Genomic DNA, 19,659 nt, shown 5'->3' on the forward strand with positions numbered 1-19,659 from the left:
CAACCAAGACAGTTTAGGCTTACTCATGTTACCCCTTTTCTTCCTGGAATGCTAAAAACTGATTTCCTTGGGGAAACTGAGCCCACTGTAAAACCAGGCTCAGAAGCCCCCAGGGCTGCATCACCTGGTGACGGTATGCGCATGCAACAAAAGGATCTCAATTTAACAGCAATTACACTTTGTCTTGTGGTACTGATTTCCCCTAAATCTGTAACGATTTAAGTCATAGTCTTACAAAAACAAAACAAACACAGGACCAGTACCTCACAGCATTAGTGTCATCATTTATTAACAAAAGGAACCCATAGGGTTCAAACCAGAATACAAAATACAATCTTCATTTTTTTTTTTCCTGTGGGTTAAACTGTTACATTTTTAATAATAAAAATAAAAAAGCTTTCATAGTTAACTTATCAAAAACAAAATCCCTGCCTATTGAGAGTTTCTTATTGTGCAAAAGAAAAACATAAAAATTAAAGTTCTGCCCATGGAAGGATTTTGTGGGCCAAAAGATACACATTTTCAATTTCAAAAATTTTTGCATCAAAAAGAAAATTCTAAGGCCACAGTTTCTTTGCAAACTAAACAACAGAATAACAAGCAAATAGCAGCTAAATTTTTATCTTCATTCCCAAGAATTCTGTTGCAATGTAGAATTTTCTAACATTCGTAGAATAATTTCTTGATTATAAAACGGTATGCAGTTTCAACCTACTGCTTAAGGTCAGATATACTGATACCAATTTGATAAGGCAAATCATACCTTTTAGCTACTCTTTTAAGTGCTACAAAATGAGCTTTGCTTTAATTTTGTTAGCACATTTCACGATGTCTCTGTTACAGGTGATAAAACATCCTAGTGAAGGATTCCACTGAGTAGTTGGAAGTCAACTACTTGGCTTTCTACATGGGGCCAAAACTAAACTTTCTTCCTTCATACCATTTTTCTTCGCTTCTTTCACTTTATTTTGGTATCATGGAGATGGACAATGTCTTGACAAGGCATATAAACTACAACTTAGAAGTCAAGAAACAGTTGAAGAGGATCTTTTTTTTTAGAGTAAGAACAACACTGTTCAGATAACACTTAAAGACACATACCTCTTTAAAAATACACAAAGACAAAGCAAAAAAAAAAAGCACTAAAAACCAAAGTAGGGAATAAAGTTCTGTGACAATTTCAGTACCACAATTATTGGTGTAACAGTTTTGCACTGTGATTTTAAATAGTGGCTTACAATGAAAAAAATTGCTTAAGATGCTTACGTGATTAGAGAGAGGTATGTCCAGAAGGGGGAGAAGGATACATTTACCTAATGCATGTAGAAAAAAATCCCTGATCAGATGGCCAACTAACTTCTAAATACAAAACTTAGCCTTAGAACAGCTTTGATACTTGTGACTGAATATACTGATTGAAAGAAAAGTTATTCACTCTGGTGAATGAAGTACGGCATTCTGCATGGGAAGCACCAGGGTTTCTAGGTTGAACCCGTAGGACATGGAGAAAACCAAAGTACTCGGCTAGTCCAAAACCTCTATCGTGGAAATCCCTCCCTCCTTTCTACTGAGGGTCCAGGAATGCTCTCAGCTCGTGAAACCAACAGATGAAAGGAAAAGCAAGGGACCATGCGACCACGAACAGAAGGGGAGAGGGGAAAAGTCAAAACATTGCTCAGACTTCTAGCAGCAACACAATCTTGTTGGTCGGAATATCCTGAGGTTAAATGATAATAAAAATATTGCACCAAAACAATAAAGGAAAAAAATCACAGTTTAAATAGAATTACTAAAGAATTGAAATGGGAATAATAATACACGGTGCAGTGACTGCCATCAGTAGACTAAGGTCTCTTCTTGGCAGGAATTCAGTTTGTCCTTTTTAAAAACCATGGTTGTTTGTACCCTCTTTTGATTTTGCATTTATTTTGAAATACCCTTTGGTAGGCATATATTAACTTTCATCTAACGCTAGCCTTATAGATTTTTCCCTTGGTCCACCTGCAGATTTAGTGATAGGTCAGAGGAGATTGCTACTGCCAATTAGCAGAAACTCTATACAAGGCTTATCAGGCCTCGAGTTTTCAAAGGATTCTGATAAACCCACTAGAGGTAGGTTAAGAAAGGCTTTTTGTTGTTTTTTTTGTATTTTTTTTCTGTGTAGTTATCAAGGCAGCCTGAGGATGCAACTTTTTTTTTTTTTCTTCCCTTTCTTTTTCTACTGTCATCCTAGGTAAATAAGACACAGGGAAAATCAAACACATACCCTAACAAAGTACTTAAATGGGGTAAGAAGTATAGCCTTCAACCGAATGTGTTCTCATACTGACACGCCTTGCAAGGAACTCTTTTCTTGGTTTCGTAATACTGCAGAGCCAATTTATACAGTGGAACTGTGTTACTTCGTTAGGACCTCATTGAAAGGTTCTTTCGAGGACTTCAGTCCTATGGGACACGGTAAGAAACCACGAAGCCCCTCACACTTGGTATCTAGGGTGGGCCTCTCCTATTCGTGCACACCTCCATGCTGCTGCCATCTTCAAAATCAAGGCTCCCAATGAGTCTACATTTCCTTAAAGCTCAGGGTAACTTCTTTTCCACCTTGAGAAACCTCTGTAAAGTGACACAGAGCATTTCCACTCTCCACACAGCGTCTGTTCTCTGCGGTCAAGCACGCAGGCACCCCCTTCACTTACTCTATCACCATCAGGACTTCCGGGACATTCTTCTCACGTGACTTTTCACATCTGCTTCACTGGATTACTTAAAGGGGACGCACGACGGTATCATCAACTTGTGCAATGATCCCGTCGGCCCACTGGGAAATTCACATATTCTTTAATTTCTATCACCTTCGATCTGGATGTTCACTTATGTTCTTACACGCCTTTCTCTCCGTCTTTTCCAAAAAGGCAGGGGGAAGGAACCGTTTTCTAAATTGATGATGAACACAATGATTTCTGACATTTGTTCAGAGAATGAAGGAAACAGGCTGGGTCTCTTCTACATCAGGAGGATGTGGATCAACCTGCAAAAAAAGAGCAGACCAGGATTACTATTCCAGCACCCTATAAATAATCTTAGTATCTATTTCTAATTATGGTGGTTAGAAGCCAAGTTGCTATGAGCCTATTAATAAGAAGTCCCAGTGGGTCACTTAAGTGCTCTGTACTCCATGGCCACATAAAACAATTTAAAGGCGATCCATGGTACTCTAAGGGCATGCTATCATTTACAAGGAAAATATTACAAAAGGAGGTAATCCAATCAGTGCCAGTTTATCATCACCAGAAAAAATTTTTAAATCTGTATCCCCTACTACTTAGGAATCAGCAACAGATACTTACAAAGGATTATTTCCAGGCGGCAACCTAAAAGTCTTATTTTTTTTCGTTTTGCTTACCTCTGAATAGAGAGGCGGAGGCTGAAACCGGAATTCCTGTATGCAGGCGAACATAGGACAGCATGCTTCCCCCTCACAGTTAGGGGGCTGAGGGTAAGGAGGCACGTGTCTAGAGAATTCCTCCTCTGACACCACGTCTGCGTAATTTGGTGGTGCTGTGACAAAAACAGAATTGGGTCTCAGAAGTCCACGCGAAAATTCATTACATTCTTCCGAACTCTTACCAAAATAAGAAATTTAGCTAAATTTGAAAACAATGTTTTTCTCTCCCCCCCTCTAATGAGCAAGTTTTTGTGCCCATCGTGACAGAACATACTTAATCGATCCTTCTCTTGTGAAATCACTACTAACAGTTATTGCACTCTCCTCTTTTGAGATGGAGACTTCCTTCTGGCTCTGCAGCCAGCAGCTCTGTGTCCCGGCTAAGCCAGGCTCCCAAAGTCCCTGCCAGGAAGGCGGTGTTATGATTTCCAGGGCTCAGAAGAGTCAGGATAGCTGCGGAGGCGGGAGTCCTCGGCATCTGAGCCCCTGCTGTCTTACGCTGCCCTCAGGTACCCTACATGTGAAACTCCTCGCGGAGGGAACCTCCACGCCTCGTACCTTCGGGCTGCTCTGGCAGGGTCAGCGTCAGCCAGCTCAGATCCATACTGAACTGGCTGGCAATGCTGGAGTTTCTGCTGCCAAAACCATGGTATGGAATCGTGCCAATCACTAAGGGCAGCTCGAGCATCAATTTTTTAGCACCAGGAATGTGAATGTACACCTAATATGTCAAAAAAAGAAAAGAAAAAAAGAAAGAGAGAAAAAGGCAAAAATATAAATAAAACCTCCAATTTATTTTTTCACAGAAACAAGTGTCTTTGTTGCCTACCACCACTTCTCCAATAGAACTGTAAAGGATCCTGACCAAATAAAATGAAGAGCAAACCAAATGAAGAGCCCAGGAAATACACTGAATGCTCTGTGATGGGGACCTGTAGCCTTAACATACCTCACTGTAAGCAAGCATGGCTTACATAATAATGATAAAAAATGAAGTCTATGTTTTCAATATAACAAACACCCCTTAACTGCATGTTAGTTAATTCAATTCCTTAGGGGGACAGTTTTTGATTAAGAACAAAGGCCAATCTTCATCATTCTATGGTCTGCCATAATGCTGATATACAAGGACATTGTCCCAGGAATTAAACGTACATATTCGTGGTAACATGGCATGGTTATTACTCCATTCTACATATTTTTCATTTTAAGAAGATCTCCGCTTACAGCTAAGGAATAGTCTATTCTGATAATGCAGCAATCCAGGATGGACGGGGTAACAGGTGGGATTTTGAGAGTCTTCCCATTCCACGTGTCAGTGCCCCCAGATGCAATGTGGTTTCCTCGTACGTTGGCAACCATGTGCCGGACGGTCTTTGTTCTCCCACTCGCCAAATACGTCTGGGTTTGGAAAATAGCAGCTTTGGGAACAATCAGCCGAGAGGAACAATTCTCTATCTCTGCATAGATTGGAATAGCTTCTCCTAAAAAGAGAACAAAAACACCTTCAGAGACTTTTCAGAAAGTTCTCACCACGGTGGAAGAGAGCTGCGAACCAATTAAAGCAAAAGTCGCCTTGTGACTTTAACAAATTGAGAGCCTTTGATGGAAAACTTGCATTGTGAATCTGTGTCAGAGATCTGAGAATTCACTGCAGGTCACGGTAGATACTGGCTTCTTTTTTTTTTTTTTTTAAGATTTTTTATTTATTTGACAGAGAGAGAGACAGCTAGAGAGGGAACACAAGCAGGGGGAGTGGGAGAGGGAGAAGCAGGCTTCCCGCCGAGCAGGGAGCCCGATGTGGGGCTCGATCCCAGGACCCTGGGATCATGACCTGAGCCGAAGGCAGACGCTTAACGACTGAGCCACCCAGACGCCCCGGTAGATACTGGCTTCTAATTACGGCATTATTTGCTTTTCTAATGTAGCAATATTAGGTTGCCAGTTCTAAACATATGTAAATAACAAGTATCTATAAAAATTAAAATAATACATACAAATAAATGGCCCAGTACTACGTTAAGTACAAAAGATCACTAACAAACTCATTAATGCCCATCAAATTAAAATCTGCCCAACAAGAGAACAAAGACATCGCTTTTAAGGAGCCGATGTGAAGGCATAAATGAAACGGATGGAGCAGACGACTTTTCCATCCGCATTACATGCCCACCGTTCCACCATCTGTACCACATTCATTTCCAATGAGCCGGAACCCTGGAGTGGGGGCCAAACCCACTGGACGGAATCAGAGCCTTCACAAACGGTTGCTCCAATATCAATCTGACTGTTCAGGCTGTTCATGTTCTACACTCTCACCCCCTATGTTTGGGTACATATCCCCAGCACAGGGTCAGACTGCTTGACGTGGTTTCCTGCTGCAATAGCGTTTTTTTTTTTTTTTTTTTTTTTTTAAGATTTTATTTATTCTTTTGACAGAGAGAGACACAGCGAGAGAGGGAACACAAGCCGGGGGAGTGGGAGAGGGAGAAGCAGGCTTCCCGCTGAGCAGGGAGCCCGATGTGGGACTCGATCCCAGGACCCTGGGATCATGACCTGAGCCGAAGGCAGACGCCTAATGACTGAGCCACCCAGGCGCCCCGTGAAATAGTGCTCTTCTGAGCAACGCTGCTCCTGACATTCTTTGGCAACATCAAGTAAAATGCTGGCATTTCCCCCACTTTCCCAGTTCTAGCCTTTGTTACTAAAGTGAAAGGACTGAAGTCAGAAACACCAGAAGTTTTACTGGAATCTACTCATCCACTCAAAAATACTTACATATCCATTATTTATATGAAAAACATATTATCCACATTTTAAAACAGTATGTACCTCATGAATTACAAAACACACTATTTAAAATCACTTAAAAGTAGTTAATAAAATGCATGACTCCTCCATTTGGACTTTCAAACATTTTGCTTACCATTACAGTATCCTTTTCTTTCAATTTTGGCACTCAGTGAGACAGGACCAGACGTGAAAAACCAACAGCCAACCATTTTCTCTTGAGTTTTCAATACAGGGGTCTTGAAAATTTCAAGAAATAACATGACTTTAATTAAACCAGTAGAAAACTCAGAGAACTTAAAATTACATCATTCTTTATTAAACAGTTGTGAAGAAATGTCTTTCGGAAAACAAATCAACTTTTTATCCTCATGTGACATATTAGGCAAAATACTTGCTGAAATATAAAGCATTGAAAAAACAAGTCATTCTCTTTTAGGAAAACGAAGATGAATTGTCAGACTCAAATTAGGTGACACCATCCTATTTTATCCTATAATAATTTTATTTCTGGGAAACGATATACATTCCCTTAAGGTAATAATAAAAAATTACAGTAGTAACTAGTAAAGTGAAAGAGATGTTTTTCTTTCTTTTAAAGACTTTATGTGCAGATTAGGTTAAAAAAAGAAATGGTATAAAAATCAATAATCAAAATCTTCTATTTGTTTTGGCATCTAAAATATAGAAGAAGCAAATAGCCTTTTTTTCCTGAATTCAAAAATGCATGATTAGGCAGAAATTTCAAGTGCCCTCAAGTGAGACTGGTTATGGGTTCTGCGTGATGGCAGCACAACGCACCCAATGCAATGGATCCACAAGGTTACCGAACAGACCACCCCACCTTTTCTCCTACGGCATCAAGAGAAAGGGCACAAGACTTAAAATGCTCAGTTTAAAGGACGCACAAACCAAAAGCTCATAGTAAAACCCAAAGCTGCAATAGTTTTTTACTTATAAAAAGAACATTAAAGGATTAATAGTTTTTCTTTTTGGCAAAAAAATAAAATCTCCTTAAATCATTTGCCACAATGGCCCACAAATAGCTTAGAAATAGCCAACTTCCCAATTCTAAGTAGTTTTTAAAAGTACAAGACAGTATTGTCAATTTGCAAAAACAAAACAAAACAAAAAGACAAAAAAAACCAAAAAAACCCAAGGTGTGAAGTGGACGGTAACTTCCGGCCGTAACAGGAGCTTTCAGCCTGCTCGGCTGGGTGCGGGCTGTTCTAGGATTTTGGTCACAAGGGGTCCTGCAGCCAGAGCATAATTATTATACTGTCACCCTCCAAAAGTGAACGTTAGAGAGAAGTCCATTCCATTTTCCATTGAAAATAGGGTGAAATACCTTTTAGCTCCTGTTTTTTCCCCTTATCTTTAAAAACATTGGCCAGAAAAAGAAATCCCCCAATACTAAACATACATCTTTGGAACACCCGTATCATGATGGAAAGTTCAAATTATCCCAGTATTTTCTATGAAGTAAAAAAATCATTCATTCATATTTAAATGAAGAACCATTAGGTCCTCACAGCTATCATGAAAGTACAAGGTATAATTTTATATTATTTTGATAATATGGGTTTAGATAAAAGAATCTAGCTCATTAGCTCCCATCCTGCCTACTCTGTTGTTACTTATAGCCTAATCTTTCTTATCAGCCTACAGTATTTCTGGTGATTATTAGAAGTTCAATGCTTTAATGTGGCCAAATCTGTCATAAGGAAATGATAAGAGAAAGGCTCTCCACGGCAGCTGCACGCACTTACTTAATGTTAGAAAATGACATGCAAAATGCAAGGATACATAGCATAATGGCCTGAGCCTCAATAACAGGCTGAGCATGATTAATACTCTTCCGTAATTACTGTTCCTCAACCTGCTATTATTGAAGAGTTTAGAATACCACAGCCCCGTGAATGTGGCCGCTCTGGTAAAAGTAACCACTCTCTGTGTGCGCATTATTATTATTAAGCCTTATTAATGCATTTCAAGCCTGTATAACTTTTTGGCAAAAGCAGCCCTGAACAATGGAGACATAATCAATAGTATTAACACAGACAATTTGTAATCTGCCCAACCTAGAATCACACATTTATAGTGAAGGCCCATGGGTTATAAGATTGTATCAGAAAGTGACAGGACAGACTAGCACCACGCTGGATCAGTGCATACAGCACTCCTGAAGGGAAGGAGGAAGGGAGGGGAGGAGAAAAAGGAGGAGGAAGAACTTACTAATAATGCTGGTGTGTTGACATCAATGTGACTAATCACCTGAAGCTCCCGCTTCACACTCTGATCGGGTACCTTGGGTCGTTCCAAAACTGCCCTCACACAGTACTGAATACTTCCATATTTCCCGGTGAACGAGGTTACTAAAGGTCTGAAACGAACCAAAGAGGTTAATTGAGAAGTTCATCTTTCAGTGAAACGCCACTGGAAAAAAAAACAAAAAGCCTTAAAGTGTTGGTTTGGGTTAAACAAAATAAAAAGAATGTGAACAGGGTATCTATTGAGGGGCTATTCAAGATCAACGGGCATAACTGAGTCTCAGAAGATACCTGGTACCCTCACCTCGGGAAAGACATATTGCCGAGAAAGGAAATCACAAAAGTAGTATCGTTTCACTTACTCAGATGGAAGTTGAAAGCTAAATGGAAATTCATGTTTTCCAGGCTCTAATAAGAGGATGCCTTCACCTAAAAAAAGAAAATACATTTTAACTAAGGTCATATTAGATCAAGAATTTTCACAACGTAATCCTATTTTTTAAAAAAAAGGAGATTTCCCTGGCTATAGCATCCAGGATACTCCAGAAAGCACATTAATCTCTAAGATTTAGAGAATTAGAATTTGAATCAGTTTCTATCAAGTTTCATCGATTTCAAACCATATATACACATACAGTTTCTATCTTTAAAGAGACCAATCACGCAAGTAATTACCATAAAGTGTCAGAGCCCAGAGTTCTCATGTACATATACACGTGCACACACGCACATGTATGTGTATGCACACGCACGTCCATGTACACACACACATCTGTTCGCCCCACTCATAAACTAGCACAAGTGTCCCAGCATTGTATTATAAACACACACCAATGCTATTACACTAACATCATAGTATACTATTATACTAATATGACATACCGACATTAAATTGGATTTAAAACTGATTTAGCAAAAAATCGATCTATTTTGGGTATACCATAAAAATCACATTCTGTATTCCTTGGGCAAAAATTGAAAAAGGTGACAGATTTCCTTGGAATAGTGTGAAGACGGAGTATAATAATACCAAACAGCCAAACTAACAGGACAACTTACGAGGTTAAGAGTCATGCATGTACACTTAAGCTCTACCCATTAATAGGTGGCTCGTTAATTGGTGGTTAAGTCAGGATATGGAGCGGGGTCTGCCTAGCACAGCCATGACTCCTCCCTCCTGCTCTGGGTTCTGGGTCAGCCAGCTCGGTTTTATCCCCCATAGAGGCTGAGATGCAGGGTGCAGATGGACCGTGTGAGGCCAGGGGCGCTGCTGGAGCTCCCATGAACACACACACAACTGGCATCATTCAGATCCAAAGTCAACTCCAGGGCTGTCATGTGGCTTAGACAGCTCTGCAGAGATGCTTAGAAACTTCCCCTTCACTTTATGCTCATCGATTCAAGTTCAGAACTAAACCCCCTCATCAAGGGTGGCACGATTCAGATGAAGGAAGTGCAGCACAGATGAGAACTTTCTTCAAGATTTGCCTGGTCAGTTGATACTAAAAACAGAGATTTCTACTGTATCCATTCATTAAAAAAAAAAAGAGAGAGAGAGAGACATTTAAAGGGCTAGTAAAATGGAATATTTTTTCACTTACTAGAAACAAGTTAACATTTCAACCTGTCCTTTCAGAAAACAAGAATGCATTATTGGCCCATTTAGTCTTCTGAATCTATCCCCAATTTTCAGCGTGTAATATATTAGGGGGAAAAATGACTGAAGGTCATTCAAATATAAATACAACACAGGTGGGTGACTTGGAGGCGAAGTGAACAAGTGACGGGGACAAGAGGCCACCGTGATGGAGGCAGTCCGAGGGCTCAGGTGTGCCCAGAGCTGCCCTCCCGTAAGACTCAGCACTTAAGCCGTGCTATCAAGTAAAAGGCTCAAGGCACTCCCAATGCTTCTGAGAGAGCTGGACTAAAGTTCTAAATTGTAATCCTTAGACTACTGAATAGGACAGTCTGTGTACTTTACAATGTTTAAAAATGTGGATTTCATGTGAGTTCAAACCGTACAGTGCTTAGACGTCAGGCCCCATGGATACAAAGATGAGTAACGTCAATCCTCAGATAGACCATGGGGGGAGGGGGGGGCTACAGACACACGCATGCAAGTAATGAGCACAGAGTGCGGGAGCCCGTGGAGGGGATGGTGCCTGCTCTGGACCTGAGGGCCAGCATGGAGATGTGGAGGAGGGGGTTTGAGAGGAAGGGAACGGCATGAGGCTGGGCACGGTGGGCATGTGTGGGGAACAGTTACTAGGGATACTGAGAGAGAGAAAGTTCTCTCATCACAGAGAACACAAATGAACATAGGAACTAGAACATTTAAAACAAGGCTTTCAATCCCCTCCACACATTAACAGAAACACAAATGGAGAAAGTTGATCAACAGAGGTTACAGCATTTGGAACCAACTCTTAGTTTTCTTCCTGTCTCTTATGATTATCTTTTTGTTAAAAGTTTAACAAGCTGAATCATGTGCCCATTTCTGCTTCTGTTCTCATGGCTCAGTACTTCTGCCTTATACACTGAGGACTACGAAATCACAGAGAGGTGTTCCATTCACTGATGGTCTTACAGCCCAAGCTCCTCATTCAGGGCACTCGTGAGGGGTGGGAGCTAAGAACATCATTACAGAGTCAGAGACTTGGGCTCAGGAAGGTTGAGGGACTCCCACAAGGTCATACCGCTGGTGGGTACCAAGTGAAACTAACTCTTCTGTCTTATCTTTCTACCACAACTCCTCAATAATTAAACAAAAAGTGAAGAAAATCACAAAGATAGCAAGTAGATTAGATTAACGGTGCCAAACAATTATCTGGGGGGAGATTTCCTGAAAAGAAATGTCCTAGACACATTTCCCCCAAAAATCTAGATTTCTAAAAATCTCTTCAGGTGATCAAAATTCAGCTAGGTTTTGGAAATAAATGACCCTGAAAATCTACGACTATGCAAAGTTGCTAACTTCTTTCAAGCTACAGATGTTAGGAGTGTTTTTTTTTTTTTTTTTCTCAATGAGCTCACCTAAAACAAACTATGATTTTTATTTTTTTATTTTTTATTTTTTAAAAATTTTTATTTATTTATTTTTATTTATTTATTTATTTTTGCGAGAGAGAGAATGAGAGCGAGCACGAGAGGGAGGAGGGTCAGAAGGAGAAGCAGACTCCCTGCTAAGCAGGGAGCCTGATGTGGGACTCGATCCCAGGACTCCAGGATCATGACCTGAGCCGAAGGCAGTCGCTTAACCAACTGAGCCACCCAGGCGCCCACAAACTATGATTTTTAAATAAAACATAATTTTTGCCAATATCTGGTATGATATCTTTTATTTTTTTATTTTTTTTTTAAGATTTTATTTATTTATTTGAGAGAGAGAGAATGAGAGACAGAGAGCACGAGAGGGAGGAGGGTCAGAGGGAGAACCAGACACCCTGCTGAGCAGGGAGCCCGATGCGGGACTCGATCCTGGGACTCCAGGATCATGACCTGAGCCAAAGGCAGTCGCTTAACCAACTGAGCCACCCAGGCGCCCCTGGTATGATATCTTTTAAAAACAAGCTAAAAATTTTCAGGTTGTCTAGGCTTAGACATTCTATTCCATCAGAATGAAAAAGCAAGATCTAACCTGTGATTCAAAACAGTATTTGTCAGACCAGATTTTACCAAAGCAATTTTTTATTACTAATCCCAGGTCCAACTGCTATTAATCTCACTTCTGTTTACTCAGTAGTTATAGGCACAGAGATAGAGAGAGTCCACAGTCCGGGTCAAAAACCACTTCTCTCTTCCACCACCCTTGACTCCAGTCAGCCATCTTGAAAATCTCGGTTGTCCCTGACCATTGGGGGAGGCATGTGTAGGCTGATCCTGGAAACCATTCCAAGGAAAGGGTCACCCAACACACTGTACTTGTGAATCCAAAAAGGCTTTGGTTCCAAATATGTTTTTTTCCTCACTACAATACTTGGGATCACTGGATTCTCACATACCTTGAGGATTTAATGGTGAACAGTCTACTTCTCCAAAGTAGGAAAAGGCAAAATTGCACATGCTATTTATTTTGTACAAGACACAGAAAACATTAAAACATTGATATACTGCCTTTTACTCTTCAAGGGAGGGGAGTTTATACCATTATCTCCTTTTATAGATAAAAGCTGAAGCTGATGAAGCAGAAAGATAAAATAGTTTAAAGTAGCTTCCACCAGCTTCATGAAGAGCAAGACTCACTGTTCCTAGTATTTTCATGATTAAGAAAATCAATTTTTGCATATTTACTATACATAATTATATAAAGTTTTATATTTATACACGTAGTATACATATAGATAAAACAGCTATGATGTAGGTTCCCACCTAAGCACTTGGAAAAACCTACACTATTAACTGGACTTCAGCAAGAGTGGACAAGAAGTGGGTAATCATTCCTCCAGAAACTTACAATGCCCAGATCCCACTGTCTCCAAAAGCCTACGGGGCAAGGGGCGGGGGAGGGGGGGCGGGGGGGGAGGAGGGATGTTGCAAGGAAACAAAAAGAAGAAGACAAAAGAATATAGGGCAGAGGCAGAACTCTTGTTACTCTGCTCCCAGAAGAGGGAAAGTATGATAGTCAAGTATGATGGTCAACTCTAGAAACACTTCCTTTGAACCCCTACCGCTCACGAACTACTTCCCTTTTTCCAAGATCGAGGTTTTGCCAATTCATCGTGAAACAAGAACGACTGTCTACCTCCAGGATGGGAAGAAGGGGAGGCCCATAAAACACTGAGCAACACAGCATGGAAACCTCATCGACTGACTCCACTCTCCATCCCTCAGGCCAGAAGGGACAGGACCGAGATCCCCGGATCTTAGATTTCTGACTGCTCATCACAGGTTCCCATGGCAACGGTTCACTCCTGGAAGGTCCTGGGACGCCCGGCGCTGGGCAGGCCCGAGCGAGCCAGAGGCGAGGAGCCAGGCAGACGTGCGCACTCACCTCGCGCGATCTCCCCGGTGCTCTGCAGTGGGGGGCACAGGCATTGTTACCCGCCCGCCACCGGCGACCAAACTGAGGCTCCGGCCACCCCGGAGGCGGGCCCCAGCCTCGGATCCCGCCCCCGCCCCCCTAGCCGGCGGGCGTCCGCAGACGCGCTCCCTCCCGGTTCCTGCCAGCCCCTCTTGCGGAGCCTCCCGCGGCCCGGCGGGGACTCCGGGGCCGTGGCCCTCGCTCACCGGCCGGGGGTTCGCGCAGGCTCAGGCGCACGTTCAGGTACTCCACCTCCGAGGCGGCGGCCGGGGCCGCGGCGCCAGGGCTCGGGCCCCAGGCGGCAGTGGCTCGGCCGTGGGCCTCCAGGCGCAGCGCGCGCAGGGCCACCGGCTCGGCCGCCTCCAGCAGCACGTGTCCCGCCACCGTCTCGCCGCTCGAGTAGCAGCCCTTGCGCTCATCCTCGAACACCAGACCCAGGCTCTTTACGCGGCCCTCGGAGCCCACGGCCGCCGCGGACCCCGCCTCGCCGCCCATCCCGCCGGGCGATGGGGCCGCGCCAGGGAGGTCGGCAGCTGCCCGGAGCCGGCGTGGCGAGCAGAACGGCGCCGCTGTCACGGGCGCCCACCGCACGCCGGGGGCCGCCGCGGCAGTTGTGCGGTGCCCGGTGGAGCCCTGGAGCGCCGTGGGGCCTATCGCTTTAACAAACCCAGGTGGGACTGGACAGGGGCCGGGACAGCCCACCCCCGGCGCGCGCCCATAGGCCGCTCTGAGCCCTGCCTCGTGCCGATTGGTTGTAAATGGCTACTGAGTCATTTCATAGGCGCTCCCACGCACCGGATGGCGCAGGTAGGCAGTGCGTGATCAGACAGTGGTGACCAATCGGGACACGCAGGCGTACACGTGCACAGGCCGCTTATTGGCTGGGGCAAGGCACAGTTTTCGGGCGCTGACCAATAGTGAGGCGGTGCGCCCATGTGGACAGATAGTGTGAAACAATATTTGTTAGGGAGGGGGCGGGACCGGGAATCTCCGGCTCGCAAAGTGTCAGCCGTTCCCATGGTTACGAACGGGGGCGGGGTTTCTGGCAGCGTGGGGACTGCAGAACCCACTGGGTTTGCACTGGTATATGAAGTTGTGATTGCAACTGGCTTGTATTTTTAATCTGCAGTACTCGTGGGGGAAATAGATACCCTGGAAAATGGAACTCAGCAATAATTCTCCTGTGAGTTTTTTGGGTGGAGGTGGGGCGGCTGCCTCGAAACTTTAATGGATAGCTTGGCAACTACTAACCTCCCGGTTCCCGAGCCCCGCCTCTCCGGGGTTTCGGAATTCCCAGCCTGAGAAAGAGCCGCTAACTGGAGGAATGAAGGCTGTGATTCTCAACCTGGTGCGACCCCCAAGGAGTTCTCCTGGACTCAGAGCCTTTCTAAGCTGGGAATAGCCCAGAACACTGATTCTTCCTGTTGTAAACAAGGTCGTGAATCAGGTTGTTTCAAAACAATATGTGCAACCCAAGTTTCTGCTCCACCGGAAAGGATTTCCTGACTTCGTGTCATAGTCAAGGAAGACTTAACAGTTGCCTTGATGACTTGTTCTCCACACCCATGGCTCCTTTTGCCTGTCCTCATTTTCATTTTGTTCTTTAATATTCCATTCCTTCTCTACTGTAATTTTTTTTTTTTTTACCATCTAGCGTAGCTGACATTATTTGGCCATTTTCTAACCCTTTTAAGTTCTTCCCTTATTAAATTTCCACGTTTGTGAGCTGTTATCACAGATTGATCTCGTATTGAGATTTAAAACCTTTCCTGAAGTAGGTATTTCCTTTTTGTTGTTGTTGTTGTTGTTTTATTTTAAGGATCCCAAAGGACAGGTTACTTTGCTGCCTTCTCTGAGTTTAAATTATTAACGTGGAACTTTACTAAAGCTTTGCAACTTCGAAGTTTCTTTATCACTTCTGAAAGAAAGTGGAAAGGGCCACAAATCTCTGCATACAGTTCTGAAATAGCTGTTAGTTTCTCAGCACTTTATCTAGAAGAGTTGCCAACATGCTATTACTGGTCCACTTTTCTTTATAACACAACCACACGTTATATGCTTATTTGCATATCGTTTATCACTACCATCTGAAGCAAAGAACTTGTTCTCCTCATTGTTGTACCTGTGGTACCTAACACAGAGTTTAGGACACAGTCAGCACTCAATAATGTTGACTTGATTGAATGAAGGAATCCCAACCCATACAGTATTACTTGGCTTTGCAATAAATGAATAGTACTCTGCCTCTTACTCTACTGTATCTTCATCCTCTCCAGGCAGATGTTCTCTATCTCCCCACACCTTCCAAATTAGGTGGCTGAGAAAGGGGGAAAGCTAATGGCCCTAACCATGCCCAAAAGGCAGACTTGCACATATGGCAGGTGTTCTGTGCTGAGAAAGATCAGGCTCTCTTTGCTCATTTGTCAGCTAATGATACTTTGATTCCAGGTAGCAGAATGCATGGCCAAACATTGGCTTGAACAATAAGTATATTTCTTGTTTACTTAACCAGAAGTAAGTGCAATGGCAGGCGCTATCAGGGTTGGTTCATCAGGGTCTTCTTATCTTTCTCCACTGCCATACTCAGTTCCCTTACTGGTGGCAGTGGTTATCACAGCTCTAAGTATCCCAAAGCAGAATTTAAAAAATAAAGCAAGGGAGTCCATGTTCACTTAAAAAAAAAAAAAAAAAAGTGAATTTTTTTTTTCTTCTCTTCCTCTCTCCTTTCAGAAAGAAAATACATTTCCTAGATGCCCCCAATAGACTTCTTACATGGTGTTGGCCAAAATGGACTCGTCTATGCACCTGTAGGTTATTAACTGGCAAAAAGAAATGAGATTTTTACAATTCGCTCAGACCAGTGATTTTTCTCTGGGGGCTAAATAAAATCGGAGCTCTGTTAGCAAATGGCTGTTGTGTGGTCAATCTAGAGCCATTCAACTGACGTTAAGTGGGCCTGGCCAAATTGCTATAGAGTAGAGCTGTGTCAGTCAAACCTTAAAAAAGTGGGTGAGGGGTGCTTGAGAATGCTAGATGGTCTTTGCAGATTTTCTGTAAGTTTGAAATTATTCCAAAATAGCAACAGGGATTTTTTTTTTCCCATAGTCTCCTGCTTGCAAGAACACTTGATCTGGGTTCTCTGACTAAAAGATAGGGGAGCCCTGTGATATTTTTGCTGCTTGTGGCTGCTTTGGATGTCTACACTGGAGTCATCCTTGGTTCCAAGCCAGGGGATGAAAGAAAACCTTCCAGAAAACTCACTCATGATGGTTTGCTTTTTAAGTTTTGACTTCCCTCCCCAACCCACTTGCTATTGCCAGTGCTCAGCTACTTCTGTTCTTTCTCCTTTTCTTCTTCCTTCCTCCTCCTCCTCCTTTTTATTTTCAAAGTTTTAGTTATAATCACTGGGGGAGAGGTGTTCTATTGTGTGACTTTATGTTTTCCAGCTCTAGAATTTATTTTTCCCGCTCCTTCAGATCTTAAAAAGGTAATTAAAATGCTGCGTAAGTTTCTCAGAGTCCATAGTCTCTCATGGTTCATCTCTCCCTCCAATTCCTCCCCCCCTCATTTTTCCCTTCCTCCTCCTAATGTCCTCCATGCTATTCCTTATGTTCCACAAATAGGTGAAACCATATGATAATTGACTTTCTCTGCTTGACTTATTTGACTTAGCATAATCTCCTCCAGGAGGGGGGTGGGGGAATGGGTTAGCCCAGTGATGGGTATTAAGGAGGGCACGTACTGCATGGAGCACTGGGTGTTATACGAAAACAATGGATCGTGGATCACCACATCAAAAACTAATGATGTATTGTATGGTGATTAACATAACATAGTAAAATAAAATAAAAAAAAAAAGAAATAATAGACTCCTAAGAACAAAATGTGTTTTATTAAAGAAACTTTGTCCCAAAATAAAATAAAATAAAATGCTGCATAAGTACCAACACACATGCATTATCTTTTTGGAGAATGGACACATTCATCTTGCTTTTGCCTCACTATTTTTATCCAGCAACTTTAATTTGTGCTCACTCATTTAATTTGTGCTCACTTGATTTTTATTTGGAGGCTGGCTGATGTTTGAAACTCATTTGCTACCTGAATTGGAAATCAAGTTTACAAAGCACAGATCTCTAGGAAGAAGGAGAAGAATCGTACCATGCTGAACATTCACTGAACACCAGCCTAGGTGCTCAACATGTGTGATCCTGTTTAATCTCACAAAAATTCCTGTGAGGGGGCATTTCAGGATAGAGATCCAAGTTTACAGACAAAGAGCCAAGGTTCAGAAAGATGGGGTGCCTTGCTTCACATTCCGTTTTCAGTAAGTGACAAGGCCAAGGTCAGACAAGGCATTCTGTGTTCATAACGTTGCCCTTTAGTATCATGGTTGAAGGGAAAAGAGAAAGGAAGGAAGGGGAAAAGGATGGAAGAGAAAGGAAGAAGGAAAAAAGTTTAACTTACTTTAATAAGAGGAAAGAAGAGACGTTCCCCACTCCCAGCTGGGGTTCCCTACCAGCACAGTACGCACGCCCTTGACACTGAGGTGCTCCTCTCTTATGTTGACAATACCCCCCCGAAAATGGTTAGCACCTGTCTCTCCACAGGCCTAAAGTGATCCTCCACCTTCTTCCAAAAATGATTGGTGGCAGCTGCAGAGGAAATAACTGAAATGAGCTTTCTTTTAGAAGGAAAGTGGAACGGAGAAAGCATATGGGGGAGTAGATAACTGAGCAGGGAAACAAAAGAGGACAAAATACACCCAAAAAGGGAAATACTGCAGACAAATTTGTTTGATCCCCCCCACTGGGATGGAGAGACAGGAATTCATGTAAGAACGCAGAACTCTTTTGCTGCAGATATCTTATTCTGAAGAGCAGAAAGACCCTGCGTTCTTCCTGCAGGGTTCTTGCATACATAATGTGGTTGAATTGTGACAGTAACAGAATGAGCACAGCAAGAAAGTGTTTCCTGTGAGTGAATTGGTAGTAGATTACAGTTCCATTATTGAAACTGAACAGGCAAACATGAAACCAAGACTCATAAGATAAGTAACAATTAAGGATCTTAAATAAACATCATTAGACCCATACTGAATGCAGAATCAATGGGAAGAGCTTGTCTGTGACCAAACATCATCTGTTCGGCATAATTGTCCTTGACGACTATCCTTTTGCCCCACAAGGGTCTGCTGTGATGGAAATGGCCATGTATGGATTTCACAAAACACCTTCCTTCAACTATTTGGGGGCTTATGAGTAATTCTAATTGAATTAAGTCATAAAATTATCAATATAAATTATAAAGGTTTATTCCACTGTAAATTATAAAAACTGTGGAAAATCACTTTAGGAATCAAGACTCTTTCCCAGTGAACTCAAGCAGAGAGCAGGAGAGTCCTGTGAGTGCAGGAGAGTCCCATGCTCCTATTTTGGTCCCATTTAGACCCTTCTTCCCTGGTCCGAGGCCATAGACACCATTCCAAGCTTAGAACTTACATTTGCAAGCATGTATGCAATTACATAGTTTTATGTTTGTTTTACACCTGTATGCACAAACACATGAAATCATACTCTAGTTATGGGCTCTGCACCTGGATTTTCTTCACTTCAAAGTATGCCGAAGCCTGTTTAATCACAACTTAAAGGTCTGTCTCATAGTTTTTTATGAATATCATAGGATTTCATGGTGTGACTCCACTATTGTTTATACAATCATAGCCCACTAATAGGCATTTAGGTTCCTTTAGATTTGGAGCTATTTTTTTTAAGGCTTTTTATTGTTACGTTAATCAGCATACATTACATCATTAGTTTTTGATGTAGTGTTCCATGATTCATTGTTTGCGTGTAACACCCAGTGCTCCATGTAGTACGTGTCCTCTTTAATACCCATCACCAGCCTAACTCATCCCCTCACTCTGCCCCTCTAGAGCCCTCAGTTTGTTTCTCAGAGTCCATAGTTTCTCATGGTTCATCTCCCCCTCTGATTTCCCCCCCTTCATTCTTCCCTTCCTGCTATCTTCTTTGTTTTTTTAAATTTTTTTTATTGTTATGTTAACCCCCATACATTACATCATTAGTTTTAGATGTAGTGTTCCATGATTCATTGTTTGTGCATAACACCCAATG

At 42.4% G+C, this 19,659-nt stretch overlaps 1 protein-coding gene and 1 long non-coding RNA gene across 2 annotated transcripts in view; one reads left to right on the forward strand and one right to left on the reverse strand.

Annotated features, from left to right (window-relative positions):
- Nucleotides 1-264: 264 nt before the first annotated feature.
- ARRDC4 (arrestin domain containing 4) lies at nucleotides 265-14,145 on the reverse strand. The gene is made up of 8 exons (XM_035024047.1): nucleotides 13,732-14,145; nucleotides 8,868-8,934; nucleotides 8,471-8,618; nucleotides 6,372-6,474; nucleotides 4,673-4,929; nucleotides 4,004-4,166; nucleotides 3,404-3,558; nucleotides 265-3,028 (listed from the first exon to the last, which is right to left on the reverse strand). The coding sequence occupies exons 1-8, from the start codon at nucleotides 14,018-14,020 to the stop codon at nucleotides 2,972-2,974; spliced, it is 1,239 nt and encodes a 412-aa protein (XP_034879938.1). The 5' UTR covers nucleotides 14,021-14,145; the 3' UTR covers nucleotides 265-2,971.
- A 42-nt stretch (nucleotides 14,146-14,187) lies between these two features.
- Nucleotides 14,188-19,659, forward strand: part of LOC118023009 — a 77,607-nt gene continuing 72,135 nt past the window's right edge. The window contains exons 1-2 of the long non-coding RNA XR_004682621.1: nucleotides 14,188-14,708; nucleotides 16,631-16,794. This is a non-coding gene — a long non-coding RNA (uncharacterized LOC118023009). The remainder of the gene's footprint in view (nucleotides 14,709-16,630; nucleotides 16,795-19,659) is intronic.

Source organism: Mirounga leonina, unplaced genomic scaffold, assembly GCF_011800145.1.
Source record: "Mirounga leonina isolate KUSES-001 unplaced genomic scaffold, KU_Mleo_1.0 Mir_178, whole genome shotgun sequence".
Taxonomy (NCBI): Eukaryota; Metazoa; Chordata; class Mammalia; order Carnivora; family Phocidae; genus Mirounga; species Mirounga leonina.